The sequence below is a fragment of the Meles meles genome, chromosome 18 (assembly GCF_922984935.1).
Source record: "Meles meles chromosome 18, mMelMel3.1 paternal haplotype, whole genome shotgun sequence".
NCBI lineage: Eukaryota > Metazoa > Chordata > Mammalia > Carnivora > Mustelidae > Meles > Meles meles.
The window spans coordinates 26,684,538-26,704,119 of NC_060083.1; the positions used below are offsets into that span (position 1 = coordinate 26,684,538).

Genomic DNA, 19,582 nt, shown 5'->3' on the forward strand with positions numbered 1-19,582 from the left:
TTATTACATTTCAAAATTGAATTTGATCAACTTCATGCTATCAGAAAATGTGCTTTGAATTGCTAAATGAATTAAAATATTAGAAAACACTTACCTCAGCAGAGGTGCTTAAATTATTTTCATCCTTCCGCTACCCTTATATTTTCACCAACCTGAAAATCCAGTGGCATGAATTTTACTACATAACTTAAGTGTTTCTATGGTATTTCTAATACAGGGTATTTCACACAAAGCTGAATTCTTGCTGTTGCTGTAAAGGTTTTTTCTCCCAAGTATTGGATTAGCAAAAAAAGCAAAATGTCAATACAAAAATACTTCAAAGTCAAAGGTGGTCTGAATGAAAAATGTACTTTAAATACCTCGAGTAATTTTAAGATTTATTTATTTGAGAGCGAGCAAGAGAGAGAGAGAACACGTGTGCAGGCACGCATGTAAGCCGGGGAGGGGGCAGGGGAGAGGGAGAGAGAATCCCAAACTGACTCCGTGCTGAGCTGCAGGGCCCACTGTGTGGCTTGATCTCACCACCCTGAGATCATGACCTGAGCCCAAACCAAGAGTTGGAGGCCACTTAAGCAACTGAACCACCCAGGTGTCCCCACCTCAAGTAACCTTTAAGTTTCCACAAAATTATGACTACTTGGAACAACTCTTTGCCAAAAACATTTATTTTTAAAATTTACTTAAGCGTTTCATAGAAACTTAGTAATAGCCAGAGTAACTCGTGCCCATTTAGCAAACTCTTAACAGCAAGAAGAAAGAGCTTATTAAAAGGTTCTTTTGCACAATCATAGTTAAATCAGTATGTTATGTCATCTCTTGATTGCTTACTCATTTTGCTTTCATCACACTGAAATCTTTAGACAGCTCTGAGTATATGCTAAATCTCTATTTTTAAATAGTTCCCCAAGAAAAGATATGTATGGCTCATAAAGGAATCTTACTTGATTACACTGTAGCATATGCTACTTAAAGTGGGTCACAGTATATGGAAGGTGCTTTGTTTTTCTCAAGTGTCTCCAAATATTTCTGTGAAGAGCAGGTCAACATTTCACATGGTTTGCAAACTAATAAAATCTTTTCCTCAGGGCGGATAAATGCTTGCTTTTCTCAAGAAAATGCCTGCTTCCCTATCACCCACTTCATGAGGTCTAACTTGGGTTTCTCCTGAGATTTTATACCTCTTGCTCTTTAAGGAAAAGCTTCTGTACTATCCTCTTTCATCCACTTCCTCTACACTGACCTTCATGTCCCCTGTCAATCCTGATTCTGTTATTCTAGCCAGCTTGCTAAACTCTAAATAGGAGTCTAGAGAGCTGGTTAAATGGTTAGATCAATGGATATATCCTTTTAAAGAAATCCATATACAGCTGACCTTTGAACACAGATTTGAATTGTGTGGGTCCACTTATATGTGGATTTTTTACGGTATAAATGTATTTCTGTTATGACTTAAGTATTTTTATCTTTACTGCAAGTATACAGGCTATAATACATCTAATATACAGAATGTATTAATGATTGTTTATATCAGCAGTAAGGCTTCCGGTCAATAGTAGGCTATTAGTAATTACATTTTGGGGGAGTCAAAGTTATACATGAATTTTCTACTGGGGGGGGTTGTGTTGGCACCGTTAACACACATGTCATTCAGGGGTCAACTCTAGTTGGGTAAAGTTCATATAGTTATGAATTAAGGATGAGAAGAATCAAACAATGCTATGTACGGTGCTGAAAATCAGTTTCTCAGCCTTATGGTGCAATAATTTTGTTGTGAGATAAAATGCTAATCCCTTTAGTTTTCAGGGGAATACAGTTTAATGAGATGTTGTACTTCTGTTGGATAACCTGTTATGGGACAAGCTTGGTGACTCCTCACATAATTAAATACACAGCGATAACAAAACACATAGCCAGAGGTGGCAAGAACAGTATCATTTACCCGGGTTTTGCGACACAGTGGGCACACAGTCTTCATTTTGGGTAACAGAGGAGAATCAGAATTGTAGTCTAGGTGTACAGGTGGTGGTGGAGTAGGCAGGGCAGTCAGTGATTTGATAGTTTCTTGATTTTCAGATGAGTACCACCACTCAAGGAACTGCAGAAAGAATACTCCCACAGAAAGGCCAGTAGAGAGGGATAAGGCAGCGCCTCCCAAGGCTTTCTTCAGAGCTGACTTTATCTTCTCACCAACACTGATAGACGAATAGAACAAAGAGGCAAAAGGAGAAACTGTTTATTTAGGTTTGATCACAGAATGACTAATATAAATATACCTCTTACACTTTTCATCAGAATCACCGATTCAGTTTGGATTTTGAGTAGTTGCTAGATTGGCACCGTCTCCTCTAGTATCCATTCGAAATTATTTCCTTTTTCTTTTCTTTTTTTTTTTTTTAACGATTTTGTTTATTTATTTATTTGAGAGAAAGAGAGAGATCACAAGTAGGTAGAGAGGCAGGCAGAGAGAGAGGAGGAAGCAGGCTCCCCCCTGAGCAGAGAGCCCGATGCGGGGCTCGATCCCAGGACCCTGAGATCATGACCCGAGCCGAAGGCAGAGGCCCAACCCACTGAGCCACCCAGGCGTCCCAAAATTATTTCCTGTTTCTGACCTCCAGTGTTTGGGGAGTATAGGAACTAAACTTTGTATTTAATGACTAGGGTTTTGTTTTTTTGTTTTGAAAAAGAAATTAGTGAGACATTAGTTATATAGGTGTGTGTGTGTGTGTGTGTGTGTGTATGTATGTATAAGATAGTGTATCGAAAAAAGAAACAACTCACTTAACAAAAATAACTTAGCAATATCGAGGACTGTATATTTGAAGTTGTAGGAGAACATAAATACTAATTAGAAACAGTGGCATTGTGGTTAAAGCACAGTCTTGAGAACTGTTGATCTGGCTTGAATCTCAGTTCTGCCACCTTCTAGCTATGTGGCCTTGGCAAGGTACTTGGCTATTAGGTTTTAGTTTCTTAGGTCTTAAACGAGGTAATAAATTTATTTCATTAAGTTGTCAGGAGAATTGAGATAATGTATGTGAAGCGAACAGCTAGCACAGGGCCTGGCACACAGCAAGCAGGCATAAAAATGTAGCTAGTGTGATGAGGAAGGTTACCAGGAGGGCAACTCGTGTTGTGTGGACACAAGAATTTTCCTTTGATTTATGAAATACCTCAAAGTGGACTGAGGGAGGCGAGTTTCATAAAATTAGGTTAAGATTTTAGAATTTCTTAGTGAAAGGTTTGGGGAAATGTTAAAGGCTTACCTCCTGTCTGGTTGCTGCATTCTGCTGGCTTCAGCTGCTTTGTGCTCCAGAGCTTGTATATCTTGAACTGTAAGTCGACCTAGCCGAACTCCAGCCAGCCTCAGCAATGGTGAGTGATGCTGAGCCTTTCCTAGGATGTATCGAAGTTGTTGTACAAAAAACCAGCCTTCCCATGCCATGTTAACAAATGGGTAGGCTGCCAGGAAGGCTCTATAAAACTGTTTCCAGCGGGAAGAAGGGGGATGGATAGAATATTCATCCTCTTCCCTCAGGCTAGAAACAAGCTTCTCCAGCTTCACTTTCAGGTAGGGAAGAAGAACCAGGAACACAACTGACTTCCACAGCTGCCGCTTTGGGAGACCAGCACTGGCCAGTCTCTCAGGCTTGTGTGTGTCCCCCATTACAATGCGCTTTAAGCCATAAAAATTTTCAGAAAATGAGGCACTGGTTTTAGACAGATAATGCTGCTGGAGCAGAAGATCTAGCAGGGTGAAGATTTCATCAAACCACCTCCAAAAGAAGCCATAGTGGGCAGGATTTGATTCTGCAAGAACCTAAAAGTAAATTAATAAATGAATTTCATTCCATTTCACAATTACTATGTGTTGTATTCACATTTCCGTTTTTTCCTCTAAATTCTGATACTTTGGGCTTAAACAAGTCACTTCTTTGGGGGATCTGCCCTATTTTCTCTGAAGTGCTAGGTATTCAGTACAGGGCTCTACACGTAACAGGGACTCAAGAACCATTAAACCACAGGATATGAATTACATGCTAATTGGCAATTTCAAAACCTAGCCAACCAAGTAAACTGCTTGGTTTTCACCCAGCCGTCCCTAAAACCTTTCAGAGAATCAATATCTTACCTTGACCACATGCTGAAGAGCAGGTCTCACTGCTGTCATTAAACTGTCCTGTGCTACCACCTCAAAGATGGATGGCTGGTCATCCACCACAGAAGCAGTCGTGATGTGAGCCCCGTGCTCAGCCATAGTTTCTTATGTGCACTGGGTTTCGCTTTGCCCACAAACTCTTTAGTAAGCATGAACTTGTTTTACTTATCAAACGGGGTCTCAGTCTTATTAAAGGTAATCTTTCTGCAAGAGACCCAAAACTCCTTTTACAGAACTGGGGGCGGGGGAGGGGGAGCTCTTCTCGAGGCAGAGAGGGGGAGGGGTCTCACATCAAGGAGGTTAAGAACGAAATTAAGGCAGACGTGGCAGAAATTGTGGAAGTGGTAACATGGGGTAGGGGTGACTTGTCAAATGCTGCACCTCACAGGGCAAAGCATGCCTATGGGATACAGGTACGGCCGAAGGGGTGCTCTCTTCTAGAGCTGCAGTCCTGGAGGCTGCGAATCAAGGGCTCTCAGTCGCGAGGGCTTAAAAGCCAGCCAGCTCTGAAGGGTTAGAGGTGCCAGTGCGGACCCGGTACTCGAGGGCCGGCTCCAGCTGTTGGCCGCGACGTGCCCGCGCCGATCCTTGTGCACAGACCCCCGGCGAGGCGCGAAAGACGCAAGACGCCACGTTGGAAGACAGGCCTCAGCTCTGATAGAAGCCGCACCCGGAAATAGAAGGGGCCGGCGATTGGGACGGCCGACGATGGAGAGGCGCTCTAGCCCGGAACGTGGCCCGGGAACCGGAAGTAGCAAACTCTATGATACCTCCAGGACGTCCGCTTCCGCTTCCGCTTCCGCTCGCGCTGAAATTAAAGGATTCACTTGGGGGCTTAGAGTGGAATTCTCTGTCCGTTTGTGTTATTTACTTTTATTTTTTTTAAAGCTGATTTTGCTTCGCATCCTCGGTGGGAAGCCACAGCTCTGAATCTCCCTCTGCAGAGTCTTTTCGGCAGGATGTTCGGGGCGCTGCGGAGACACCTGGCGCCAGGAGCCAAGAGTTCGGGCCTGCTGCTGAGGCCTGTGTTCCCTTGGGCGATTTAGTTAGGGGTGGGAGAACAACAGGGAATGTGGACGTATGGAAGGTCTCTGTGCACGCGGCGGGGGCGGTAGTTAATTTATATTCTGCCCCCTTCCGGGAAGGATTTGGAGCAACGCCCCTGGGGATAGAAGCCTTTAGCTTTGTTGCCAGTTATGAAAAAGATGATAGGATGAAAAAGGTTCCTGCAGTCCGTTGGAACTGGGAACTATTACTTTCCATTCCAGCTGGTAGATTAACAGTCTCCTAGGTGTAGATGTGTTCAAGCATAACTAGGCACTTGCACACTCGATGAAAATGGTTCCTGCTGCCGTACACGTTTGGATGTGTCGCAGGGGGATGAATACGTGTTAAGACGGAGGGATCCCGATGTGTTCTAACTAGAATGAACTGGGGACGCTTGGCAGATGGTACTTTTCACTGTTTGTATTGCAGAATTAACGCAATTTACCTTAGGGTTTGCAAAAATGCTTTTACATCGTGTGCAACTTTGCCTCCTTTTGAGTTGCTTATAGGGGTTTATTGAATTTCAGTGAGTTAAAGTTCAACCATTCCTCTTTCTCTCCAGCCCCTCCCTACTTCTATGCTAAGTGGTTAGGAATAGAAGGTATTCACGGCCTAAGGCCTAACAGGAATTTATGGCGTAAAGACCATTGGTTTGAGTAATGAGAACCCTCAAAATTTGTTTCAATAAAATCTTGCAAGTTAATCTTATAGTTCTAAACGTGTTTTTTACTCTACCAAATAACCTGCCAGCGACAATCACGTTGATGGAAGACTTTTACCTTACAGAAATTCAAGGACTAGAGATACTGTATATAAAGCACCTGACAAATATTGGGTGCTCTAGCAATAGTTTTTGTTTGTTTGGTTGGTTTTTTGTTTGTTTGTTTTTTAGGACTAACTTACCCAATTTATTTCTGTTATTTTTTTTAGGGACATGGGTAGTAAACAATAAACTACGTCTACTGAGCTTCTTTCAATAACAATAAAAATTCCAAGTGATAAGGCATTGTGTCAAAGTTTAGCTGGCAGAATTTTTCTTTCTCAAGTGAACATAAAATCAAGGTGCATCTTAAAATCAGTGATGTTTTAGAGTCCATGGAATACAGCAGATTTTGAAGTGCATTTTCCAGCCAGACTGTGGCTAGACATTTCAGACAGAGAAAGCACCATAAAGAGGGACAGATAGGGAAAGGACACAGTGAGGTTCTATTTCGAAGGACTTCACGCAGGTCAGTGTGGCAGAGGGGCTGGGAGTGGCACAACCAGGATAGGAAAGGAGAGGCAGGGCTGACACCAGACTAAGTCCCCCCATCACTGGAGACCTCAAGCATTGGCAGACTGACCCTGCTGAAGATGAAGAGGAAGATTCAGGCAACTCAGAGTCATACAATATGAGGCCAGGCTTCAGATTTCACTACATAAGTTCGATTCTGGTTCAGCCCCCACTTACTGTGGCTGATACCTCAGGCACCGACATAGCCTCTCTGGGTCTCAATCTCATCTATAAAGTGGAAATCATAATGTATCATAGGGTTGTGAGGATTTTTTAAATTAACATATAATGTATTCTTAGTTTCAGGGTTACAAATAGTAGCTATTATATGCAGACTTTTCTTATTTGAACTACAAAAGAACGAAGTTGAGACTTAGCATCAACTACAAGTGGGAAATTAACATTTGTATCAATTAGAGTTCTTTGTTTACAAGCAGAAGAAACAAGCTAATATTTAAAAAAATGTTTGGAAATGTATGGAGTAGTTAACAAAATGAGGAAAGCCATCTCTAAAAAGGACAGGAACTACTGTTGTATTGGATGTCTCCAGCAAGAATTAGTAGTCTCACCCAAGCAGTGTTGTTGCATGAATGAGCTTCAACAACTTTCTGTCACTGTACTTATGATTCAAATGGCTATTGCCCTACCTTGGTTCAGATTTCCTGTCCACAAACAAAAAAAACCTGAGAAATTTGAATTTTGTTAAATGACCCCAAACTGGCATTTAACACTGTTTATAAAACATATATATATATATATATATATATATATATATATGAAGCTTTGATAGCTCTTCCCCACCTCCTCACTTTAGTAAAAAACAAAAACAAACAAACAAACAAAAAAACCAGATTTCCTGTCCACTCTGTTTCATTCTTAGAAGAGGGCAAGACTGGGGTTTCTGCTGGCTAAGCCAGTTAGGTGTCTGACTCTTGGTTTCAGCTCAGGTCATGATCTCAGGGTTGTAAGATCAGTTGGTACCCAGTTCCATGCTCATTGTAGAGTCTGCTTAGGATTCTCTGCCCCCCCCCCCACCTCGCTGCACACTTGCTCACTCACTTTTAAGTAAACAAATCTTAGGGGGAAAAAAAGAAGGCAAGACACCTTGATTAATAGTCCTTTGAGGATGCCCCAAAAGTAAATTGAAATTATTGCAAGAGAAAAAAGAGAAGCAGTAAAAAAAATAACTAATGCCAATTATTATTTTTTTTAAGAGTTTATTTATTTTATTTTTTTTTTATTTTTTTATTTTTTTTTTTTAAAGATTCATTTATTTGACAGATAGAGATCACAAGTAGGCAGAGAGGCAGGCAGAGAGAGAGAGGAGGAAGCAGGCTCCCAGCCAAGCAGAGAGCCCGATGCGGGGCTCGATCCCAGGACCCTGGGATCATGACCCGAGCTGAAGGCAGAGGCTTTAACCCGCTGAGCCACCCAGGCGCCCCAAGAGTTTATTTATTTTAGAGAGTGTGTGGGCTGGGGGGAGGGGAGAGGGAAAGAGAATCTCAAGCCGACTTCTCACTGAGCACAGAGCCCCATTCGGGGCTGCATCTTACCACCCCGAGATCGTGACCTGAGCTAAAATCAAGAGTTGAACGCTTAACTGACAGCCACCCAGGTGCCCCCAATTAATGCCAATTATTACAGCCAACAAATAATAACCACCTCAGCATAGATCCCACTCTCAGTTTTATGTTTTAATAAATAAGACATATAAAAAGTATACTTAAGTATTAAGAGGTATTATGTGTTTTATATATAGGTTTTTATTATATAATACATATTATATAGTATATAGTATTTTATTATATATTTATATATATATTAAGAGGTATATATATATATTAAGTGGTATTAAGAGCCATCAGATAGTATAATGTGAGTGTAAAGAAAGAGATAACTATCAGCTGGGAGAAATAAGGCGCTACAAACTAGCTTAAATAGAAACACTATGTTGGCCTATGTAACCAAAGCGAAAAACGTTTCTATCCTTACATTTTATTTCATTTTCTCTTTGCCAGTTGCTTTCTAATACAGTGATGTAACCTGGTACCTTCTGTACCTTATACCATAACATATACCACTGAGAAAATTCTGTGAATTAGGTGGATCTCAAAAAATGAGTACCTTTGGAGCAAGTCACGGTAGAGGTAGGGCTTTCCAGGCTAAGGGATTAGTAAGGAGTGTGTAGGTGGAACAAATTGTTTAGTTTACTTTAACTGTAGAGCTACAGAAAGGAATAACAGAGTATATTGAACATACACTTGGGTGGATTATGGAAGGTCTTAAATGCTACTTTTAGTTCTTTGCCAGTTTGTTTAATAAATACCAAGTAACGTGTCAGGCATTGTGCTAGGTGCTGGATATGAAATAGTAAAAACAGATATGGAATTTATACTCTAGTTGAAAAGGGAGATAATAAGTAAATAAACACATAATTTATAAAATGGAATAAGGGCTGGGATGGTGTGGCAGTGTGGGCTAGGAGGGAAGAACCTTTTAGATTGGGGAAACAGAGTTGTTTTCTGAGAAGATTACAGTTAGACCAAATTATGAGCCAACCATGGGGATGGGGTTGTTGATTATGAGTCAGGAGGGGCGGTATTTGTGAAGACCCTAGGATGAGAAAGAGTGTGGCATTTGTGAGGGCTGCGATAGCAAAAGAGGAAATGTAGAGTAACTGAAAGGCATAAAATGTTAAAGGTGGGGGGTCAAACCCTGCAAGGACTCTGGCCATGGGAAGGAGACTAGATTTTAGTTCAAGTGCAATGGGAATTCCTTGAAGGATTTATACAGCAGAATCATGATGAGGTTTGTATTTTTAAGATGATCCTGTAATGTTTATGTGGTTGTTTACTTTGTGAAAATTCTTCCAAAGTTTACATTTATTATGTGTGCACCTCTTAAAAATGTGTGTTACACACTTGAGAAAAGTTAAATAACCTGGCTGCTGTATGGATAATGGTTGGGAGGAAAATTGAGGTTTCTGGTAGCCCAGGCAATAGGTGGTGGCTTAGATTAATGAGGTGAAATAGAGGGGATTGGATGAATTACAGGTTTATTTTGAAGGTAGACTGACAACTTGGACGTGGTTTGGATGTGACCATTAAGGGAGAGAGAATTCAAGAATGACTCTTCAGGTTTCTGGCTTGATCAATTTAGGGTAATTTATTGAGATAATCACAACTGTAGCAAATGCTGCATAGTCCTACTATGTGCAGTTGTAGTTCTAAGTGTTTTACCTATATTAATTCCCTTTGTCCTTATAATAATATTATGATAGAATATTACTATTTCCCTTATTTTACAGATGAGAAAACTAAAGAGCATAGAGATGGGGAAACTGAGGGAAGGATAGGTTTGGACTTACTAGGCATTGAGGAGCTGTTAAAAGTTTTTGAATAGGAGAAGGACATGAATCAAAGTCCTTTAATAGGGGCGCCTGGGTGGCTCAGTGGGTTAAGCCTCTGCCTTCGGCTCAGGTCATGATCTCAGGGTTCTGGGATCAGGCCCCGCGTCGAGCTCTCTGCTCGGCAGGGAGCCTGCTTCCTCCTCTCTCTGCCTGCCTCTCTGCCTGCTTGTGATCTGTCAAATAAATAAAATAAAATAAAAGTCCTTTAATAAAGATTTTTCTGGTGGGATCTTTTTTACAAAATCCACCTGTGATTTCTGGGACCAGGTTTTTCAACATCCCCCCTCCTTCATCTCATGATTTATTTAATTTGGGTGGGCCATAATAAATATAGAATTTTTCATCAGTGTGGTGAGCATTTGGTGGTGAAGTTGGGAATAGGTCAAGGTTAGAAATAGAGCTTTAGGAGTCTTATGGGTGGGAACAATCATTGAACTCATGGTTCATGATAGTATAGTATAAAGAAAAGTAGTATAGTATAGTGTAAAGAAAGCATAGTATAAAGAAAATGTATGACTTTAAAAACTTAAAACTTTAAAAAAACTTAAAAAATTTTTGCTATTTTCTCTCTTAAATATCCTATATACTCTTTTCAGCCATATTTTAAAAAGATTTTTTATTTATTTGTTTGACAGAGAGTGAGCACAAGCAGGGGGAGTGGCAGGCAGAGGGCAAAGCAGGTTCCCAGTTGAGCAGAGTGCCAGAAGTGGGACTTGATCCCAAGACTCTGGGACCATGACCTGAGCCAAAGGCAGAAGCTTAACTGACTGAGCCATCCAGGCGTCCTGCAGCTAGGAGTTACAACTCCTGATTTCATGTACTTGCCTTCCATTCATCCTCACACTTCTGCAGCATGGCTTTTGCCTTCATATCTTTACTGATGGTCCCAGCAATAACATCAAAGACTATTTATTTATTTACTTACTTATTTATTCAGAGGGAGGGGGGCCGGGGCAGGGAGTAGACAAAGAGAATCCTAAGGAGACTCCATGCCCCGTGCACAGCCATGTGGGGCTCAATCTCAACCTTGCAATCATGACCAGGGCTGCAATCAAGAGTTGGTTGCTTAACTGACTGAGCCACCCAGGCACCATGATATCAAACACCTTTATGCTGCTAAATCCTTGGACACTTGAGCCCTTCCTCCTCTTCTCTATAGCAACTGATATTGTTGACCACTCAATACATTTATGCATTCAACAAATTTTGGGGAAGGGGGGCTAGGTCTCAGAGATAGAGGAATGAACAGACTGGTATAGTTCCTACTTTCATAGAACTCTAAAAACATGCCGAAACATTAAAACCATCTGCTTTTCCTTCTTTCTTTCTACTTTGCAGTCCGCTTTGCATTTTGGTTTCTTCAACTTCTGCTCCAGGCTCTCTCGCTCTCCACATTTTTTTTTTTTAATTAAAATCTTACTCTTTTTAGAGCAGTTCTAGGTTCACAGCAAAAGTGAGGGAGAGGTACAGAGATTTCTAGGTCTTGGTTTCCAAATGTAACTTATTTTTGTGTAAGCACTCCTATAAGCCAAGTGCTTTACTTACATTATCCCATTTAAATTTCACAAGCCAGAGAGAGATGATTCATTTCGCAGAAAAGACTAAGATTAAGGACATGTTAAGTGATTTCCCAGTCACATTCTCACCATTGTCCACAGTCCTGAGCTGGCCTACGAAATCAGCTGAGCCTTAACATTTTTTTTTAATAAAAGAAACGAGATTTCAATCTCTTGCATGTGAGAGGTTTTAGAGACCTGTGCGAGGAAACAAATCCAGGGAATGTCAGTTTGTTTAATATAGTCCTCTGCATAGCCCCCGAACTTCCTCTTGGATCCAGTCTCCAGTTTCCACGCAAAAACAAAAAACAAAAAACAAAAAAGACCAGTCCGTTTCCAAGGGGACAGAGATCGCCACCTTTCTGGTTCTCCCGCGCGCAGGGATGACGGTAAACGTCGAGGTTGTCTGACGTCAGAGTTTCCTGTCCACCATCTTTGTCCCTGGCAAAGTGGGTTTTGCGCAGTGGCTTAGGCCTGGAGAAGGAGTCGTGACGTGCAGGAAACCATTACACCACCACTCGGGCCGTGCTCTCTGGCTGCTGCTGCCACCCCCGCCCTCGCCTCCGGTGAGTTCAAGGCGGCTAACTTCGGGGTGTGTCCCTCATTGATGGGAGGGGGCCCCCAGGTTGAGTTGGAGGCTGGTGGGGTGGGGGAGAAGAAATCCTAGGAGCGTGACCGTTGAGGATGAAGTGAGACGTCGGGTGTGACCGTTGTGAGGAAGAGGGTTGGAGAGAGGGACTCCACGGCTCCGGCCTGGCGAGGGAATTCTCGGGTGTGGCGGCTGGGAATTGGTGGGGCGGAGGGCACGGGAGGAAGGATATGTTCGAGGTCGGGGGTTGGGGCCAGAGGCCAGGGGTGTGGCCAGTAGATGCTGGAGGCCAAACGGGAGAACCTTCCTTCTGCCCCGCTTGGCGTTGTTCATTCAGAGGCTGGGACTTGACCAGCTAAGTAGAGGGCGAAAGGAATTCCCCCACAGGTTTGTCCATTGACGGGCAGCACTCTCCTGTCTCCCGTAATTTGAGGTTAAATGACTCCTCTCTCCCATCTCGTAATGGAGGAATATATCGCAAGAATCTTGACCACCTGGGGCAGAAGAGGAATTCCTGACCCTTGGGGGAAGGGAAACCTTCAGACCCGATGTGAGAGAGGGGGAAGCAAATAGGGGTAAATCAGCCCCGAATTTTTTCTTTCTGGGCTTAGCAGGAATGTTCTGGTTTGGGAAAGGCTGTAGACTAAGCCAGAGGCAAAGAAACTGGAATGTCCTGTTATTACCATATTCTTTGAATCCAAAGGATTAATTTAAGTTGTGTCTTTTCAGAGCAGTCTTCTACCTGGGGGGAGGCTTTTATTGAACTTACCTGGCTGTTTCATTATGAAGCAGTGTGCATAAAGTGTTGATACTTAATTAAACTTTGATTTTTAAAAGAAATAGAAAGGTGTTTGAAATGCCAGATACTGTTACGATAATATTGAGGTTGAAAAGAAAAAGTAAAGAAAGCACAGTAAGTTTCGAAAAGGCGGAATGACCCAGAAAGTGGTCTGAATGAGGGACAATTTAAATGATTAATTAAGTTTCTGGTATGCCTGTATTGCTTAGCCTCAGGGTACACTTACAAAGTAATAATGGAAAGCAGATGGAGGAGATGCAACTGTACAAGAAAGCGTGTAACACATTCCAGTGATGACTAAGCGTGGTGGTAAGGTGAGAACTGTTTGCAGGTACCTTAACAGTTTAAACTCCCGAGGAAGCGGAAAGGACAGTGTGTTCTGCAAACAGCCTCAATGAAAGTTGAGTGGTAAAATTAACACAGAGTTAACATTCTGTGAATTGAGACTCAAGAAAGTTCAGTTCATTCCCCCCCCCCCCCCCCGCCCCAGCCCTTAAACATCCATATTTAAAAATACTACATTTTATGTGTGGGTTTGACCCAAGCTGAGCACGCAGTGAATTAGAGACGATACCTTCTTCTTTCTTCCTTCTTTACTTCTAGGCTTAAGTTTTCCAGAGTTTGCTATTTCAGTTAATAATTGGGTGGAAGAGGGTGTCTGGGTGGCTCAGTCGTTAAGCCTCTGCTTTTGTCTTAGGTCATCATCCCAGTGTCCTGGAATTGAGCCTGCATTGGGTTCTCTGCTCAGCAGGAAGCCTGCTTCTCCCTCTCCCACTCCCCGTACTTGTGTTTCCTCTCTTGCTGTCTCTTTCTCTGTGTCAAATAGGTAAATATAATCTTAAAAAGAAAAAAAATTGGATGTAAGGGGCACCTGGGTGATTCAGTCGGTTAAGCATTTGCCTTTGGCTCAGGTCATGATCCCAGGGTCCTGGAATGGAGCTCTTCATTGGGCTCCCTGCTCAGAGAGGAGTCTTTCTCCCTCTGCCTCTCCCCTTGCTTGTGCTTTATCTCTCAAATGAATACATAAAACCTTAAAAAAAAAAAAATTTGGGTGTAAAACTTGGGGCACCTGAGTGGCTCAGTGTGTTGGGCGTCTGACTTTGGCTCAGGTCATGGTCTCAGGATCCTGGGATTCATGTCTGGCTCCATGCTCAGTGAGAAGCTTGTTTGTCCTTCTGCCCCTTTCCCTGCTCATTCTCTCTCTCTCTCAAATAAAATTTTAAAAAACTGGATGTAAAACTTTTGAACTTCTTTCTTACTGTATAATATTAAATTACTTAGTAGTCTGACATAGTTAAATAGAAATCACAGGTGTGGGGGTGCCTGGGTGGCTCAGTTATTTGAGCCTCCAGCTCTTAATTTGTGCCCAGATCATGATGTCAGGGTCATGGGATTGAGCCCCCATGTCAGGCTCTGAGCTCAGCGCAGTGTCTGCTTGTCCCTCTCCCTCTGCTCCTCCCTGCCACAAACTCCCTCTAAAATACATAAATAAAATCTTAAAAAAAATAATAGCAGATGTGTTTGTTATAATTAGGAGTCTTGTGATTTCTTATGAGCTACATGATAATGGAAGACACTATTATCTTTGCATTGAAATATCTAATTATTGAAATATTTGAGGGGTGCCTGGGTGGCTCGGTTGGTTTAGCATCTGCCTTTGGCTTAGGTCATCATTATCTTTAGGGTCCTGGGATTGAGCCTCACATGGGGCTTTCTCCTCAGCCGGGAGCCTGTGTGCCCTCTGTGTCAAATAAATAAAATCTTGAAAAAAAAAAATGTTTGAAATCTCAGTGCTTCTCACCCTTGTAACGAAAGATGTCTTAAATGGCCTTTCTGCCCTGTAATTGGGTTAGCTCCAGCCAGTTTTTTTGCTACAGGCACCAGACTGTGTAAAGCCAACTTTGTGTGAGAAGAAGGGATTTAGTGGCCTCACCAAGTCTAATTTAGCTACCATTTCCCAGAGAGCCATTTGACGTTGAGACCCTATTTTTTTCTGGCCTTATTTTCTTTAGGGGCACTGTAAGGAGGGGGGAATAGAAGAGAAGGGTCTTTCACAACCTGTATTTGGTAGAAACTAGGTTATGTTAAATCCAGATATATCATCCCGTGTAGGGAGGGAGGCTTTCTCTGAAAATGCTGGCATCACACGCCGGGCTAGCCGGGCTAGCCGGGCTAGAACAAGAGTGAGTGTGTGCTTTCCCTGTGGTAGCCATTGTTTAGCAGTATCCCAAGGCCATACCGCAGGTCCTAGAACAGTCAGTGACTTGTCTAGTTTATCTGGTGGGAAGGTGGTGTGAGTTCAGACTCCATGATGGCTTTACTTTTTCCTGGGGTTTCCTCTAGGAAAAAAAAATATATATATATATTTTTTTTTCCAGGAAGAGCTTGATTTTTGAGGCTCTTCAGCAAATATTTTACTTCTTATTTTTTTCAGCTCTATCTTAGCTGCTTTTTCTTTGGCTTCTAATGCAGGCTGCAGTTTTCACCATCCTGTATTTTTGAGAACCTGGTTATGTTCATCTTCGGCATGTGATTATCTCATTTAAAAAGTACATAATTTAAAAAAAAGATTTATTTATTTGAGAGAGAAGGATAGAGAGTGAGGGAGCATGGAGAGGGAGAAGCAGGCTCCTGCCTGATGCAGGGCCCCATCCCAGGACCCTGGAATCATGACCTGAGTGGAAGGCAGATGGTAAACCCACTGAGCCCCATATGCCCCATATATAGTTTTTTGAAGTGTAATTCACATAACATAAAATTAATCATTTTAAAGTGAACAGTTGAGTGACATTTAGTACATTCTTAGTGTTGTGCAACCACCACCTCTTCCCACTTGTTTTTGTTTGGACTACTTTCATTTTTCTTGGGAGTTTTCTTTTGGCTTAAGGCAGGTATGTTTCCCTGTCAATATGGGTCAGGGATGCTTCATTATGTTGTTTACAACAGTGGTAGCTAAGAGTGATAGGTTTCTCCCTTTCTTTAAGAGCAGGGGTTCTTATTTTAGGAGTTAAGATGACTTGTCTCCCTTCCCTGAAATTTTGTGGGTGGGTACATTGTTCCTTAGTTAAGAACACAGTGCTCCCAGTGAATGGGACAGATATATATTCCTTGACAAAGAAATTTAAGGGAGGTAGTGAAATGTGTGGGTCACTAATAAAGGCAGAATTTTTTTTTTAAATGGTGCCAGCAGAGCTTTAAGATTTTATTTACTTATTTGACAGACGAGATCACAAGTAGGCAGAGAGGCAGGCAGAGAGAGAGGGGAAGCAGGCTCCTTGCTGAGCAGAGAGTCCGACGTGGGGCTCCATCCCAGGACCCTGGGATCATGACCCGAGCCCAAGGCAGAGACTTTAACCTTAACACTGAGCCACCCAGGTGCCCCGTAAAGGCAGAATTTAAGACTAGGTTAATTTTATCATTAACAGAGTGTGGTTAAAATTCCTGTTAAGAATTCAGTATGTGCATACGTTTATGAGATCTTTAGAAAAAAGAACAACTTTTGTGCCTTTTTTCAAAGAAACAGTGAAAAATACCATCCAGATTGTGTGTGTATGTATGTATGTATTTATTTTTAAAGATTTTTATTTATTTGACAGAGAGAGACAGCCAGAGAGGGAACACAGGCGGGGGGAGTGGGAGGGGGAGAAGCAAGCTTCCCACAGAGCAGGAAGCCCGACGTGGGGCTCCATCCCAGGGTCGTGACCTGACCCGAAGATGGAGGCTTAACAACTGAGCCACCTAGGCACCCCCAGATTATGTTTTTAAATCCTAAGTAAGTTTTAAGTTTTGAGGATTCTGTTGGACTTAAGATGGCATAATAACATCCTAGACAGACCATATTGGCCTTGAGCTCTGGCTCTCAGGTTCTAGAAATCATTTCTGTATAGTGATTTCTCTCTTTGTATGTGGAAGTTCTTACATAATAACTTCAGATTTATTTCAGATCTTATACATGAAGGGCTCCTTTCTTCAATTTGCCCATTTCACATTTAGTGTACATTGTGAATGGATTAAATAATTATAACATTCTTTGAATTTTTGCTAGGAAGGCATTATGAAAATATTGTATAAAGCAAGCCCCTGTCAGAGGTTAATTTTTAATTATATCAGAATGGGAATTTCTGTATTCTCTAATATTTGTGAGTTCTAGCTCACATAGAAGGTAATTCAGGGAAATTCTGGTTCAACCAAAAGCACTCTTGCATAAGGATCAGACTGTAAATAGTAGCTACTTGGAAAGAGCTCAGCTGAGTTTAATTTCCCTTAGGCTGTCCAAGTAGCACAATGTAGAGATCAGATTTGAGCCAGGCTTTTTTCATTATTTCATGTTTATTTGGCTCTTTTTTATTTTCCTTAATTACATTGATTTGTTTATTGCTTGGGTCTTTTCTCTCTGATCCATATTTACTGTTGTTTGCCAAATGTGGTATCACTCAAGTTTGCCAAACGTATTATCATTCATGTTGTTTTGGCTTGACAGTAATGAGCAGGTGCCAGGCATCAGTCCTAAATTTGGTAATAAATATTGTTAATGAGGATGGTAAGGAAGAAGATACACATTTTTGAGTGCAGAAGGAATATTACTACATGAAAATTTAAATACAGTTAAAGATATCAACTACCTTGGACAAAGTCTTAAAAGTTTCTTAAATCAGAAAACATTGTCTCATTAGGGGGAGAAATGTGGCCAGTCCATGCCCTTTTGTTTCACTGGTAGAACCATGTGTCAAGTTGGATTAATTTTCCATTTAACTTGAAGCATTAACTTGAGGCTGGGATCCATGATCTTTTGAGTTTTAACACCTTCTGATTCTTTTTTGTATGCAATGTGACGAATAAATATCTTCTTTTTTTTTTTTTGCCTTGTTTTTAACTGTAAAGTGATATTATTTATTATTTGGGAATACTTTTGGGCTAAGTATAGATAGTTGGAAATATGAAAACTATAAGAAATTCATGTGTGAGGCATATTTGCCTCTAGAGATTTGTTGTGAAAGAATATTGTCCTATTAATGTAGGTTTTTTATTCTGAGATTCCTTTTTTCAAGAGATTCATGTAATGGTGAATAGGTTGGCACAGTTTTCTCTTTCAACTTTACTATTGCTTCAGGATATGTGCTTTGGAATGACTCCATCTTGAGGTAGGGAGTAAATCAGATTTTCCTTAATAGAAAGTAATGGGGAGATCTTTCAAAACAAACTTTTTCTTATCTTAATATTTGAGTGCCTAATTGAAGATATATTTGCAGAAAGGTCCAGCTTTAGGTCTTGGAGGCTTGGAGGAGATAATTATGGATAAAATCACAAGGCCGTAATAGATTATCAATTCATGACATTTAGCCTATGGATTTTGCCCCAGTTAGTTCTTTGAGGCAAGAGTTAACATTCCTAATTATCTTTGCATGTCTTGAATCACCAGTAATGGTGGTAAGGAAGAAAATACCCATTTTTGAGTATAGAAATTCTTTTTTTTTTTTTTTAAAGATTTTATTTATTTATTTCACAGACAGAGATCCCAAGTAGGCAGAAAAGCAGGCACAGAGAGAGGGGGAAGCAGGCTCCCTGCTGAGCAGAGAACCCAATGCGGAGCTCGATCCCAGGACCCTGGGATCACGACCTGAACCGAAGGCAGAGGCTTTAACCCACTGAGCCACCCAGGTGCCCCTGAGTATAGAAATTCTTATAAATGTTATTAAAATTAATCAAATGCCTTGCTGGACATCACTAAATTGGATAAATCAATTTTTCTTCTCTTGTTATAGGTGCACATTAAAGATCCAAAACCATGACTGACTCCAAGTACTTCACAACCAATAAAAAAGGTAAGTACGAAAACTTGATCAAAGAACTTTTGAGTTCTTTGAGTTTCTTCAAAAGTTGTAGTGTCAGATTGTTCCCCCTAGAATGTTCCTGACCTCTTCAGACGTGCATATTGTGGACCATCTCATTGGGGATCTATTGTTTGTATAGAACAGGGTATTTGAATAAATTGTTAAAGGATAGGTTTGTAAAGATAGGACTATGATGCACATGATTTTGAGTTGAAGGTTCTATTTTGGTAAGAGGATGAGATCCAATTTGGATCCATTGAAGATTGGTAGATCTGAGGAAGGCAGAAGCAGCAGCAGCAGCGCATTCATTCTCTCTGTCTTTTTTTTTTAACTTGGAAATATTTTATAACAAAGAGTACTATTAAAGCAATATAGGTCACGTAAAAAATAAAAATGCAATTCTCTTTCTCCTTATTCTAGTTCCTGAGGTGAACTCAGGTGTATCCTTAGTTTTTTTCTATGCATATAAATGAAAGTATTAATCCATATGATTAAGCAGTTTTTAATCTTTAAAAAAAAAAAGGTCATGCAACAGTACATAGAAACTTGATATTTTCATATCCCTCCATATATAGATTTACCTCATTCTTTGGGTGTTGTCTAAATACATTCTTTGTACTTAAGACGGAACCTCAAGGATGCCTGGGTGGCTCAGTCCTTAAGTGTCTGTCTTTGGCTCAGGTCATGATCCCAGGATCCTGGGATCGAGCCCCACATCTGGCTCCCTGCTCATCAGGGAGCCTGCTTCTCCCCCTGCTTGTGCTCTCTCTCAGTCAAATAAATAAATTAAATGTTTAAAAAAAATAAAAGGGAACCTCTAGAGACAGTTCCATGATTTTTAGGTCATAGTCTGTGGATTACTTGAAAATAGCTTTGAATTTATTAACCTCATCGTCTTTGTAATCAGAAATATAATAGGTGG

The 19,582-nt window shown here is 41.2% G+C and overlaps 2 protein-coding genes across 4 annotated transcripts in view; one reads left to right on the top strand and one right to left on the bottom strand.

The window, feature by feature from the left end:
- Nucleotides 1–223: 223 nt before the first annotated feature.
- Nucleotides 224–4,859, bottom strand: PEX12 (peroxisomal biogenesis factor 12). The gene is made up of 3 exons (XM_045983745.1): nt 4,130–4,859; nt 3,264–3,817; nt 224–2,192 (listed from the first exon to the last, which is right to left on the bottom strand). The coding sequence occupies exons 1-3, from the start codon at nt 4,253–4,255 to the stop codon at nt 1,793–1,795; spliced, it is 1,080 nt and encodes a 359-aa protein (XP_045839701.1). The 5' UTR covers nt 4,256–4,859; the 3' UTR covers nt 224–1,792.
- Nucleotides 4,860–11,875: 7,016 nt separating this feature from the next.
- Nucleotides 11,876–19,582, top strand: part of AP2B1 (adaptor related protein complex 2 subunit beta 1) — a 127,542-nt gene continuing 119,835 nt past the window's right edge. For 2 of the 3 annotated variants that reach the window (XM_045985063.1, XM_045985065.1), the window contains exons 1-2: nt 11,876–12,007; nt 18,592–18,651. In XM_045985063.1, the coding sequence (XP_045841019.1) occupies nt 18,615–18,651 (37 nt within the window). In that variant the 5' untranslated portion in view covers nt 11,876–12,007; nt 18,592–18,614. Of the gene's footprint in view, nt 12,008–18,591; nt 18,652–19,582 lie in introns of those variants that run through there. The other variant, XM_045985066.1, reaches the window with a different exon arrangement.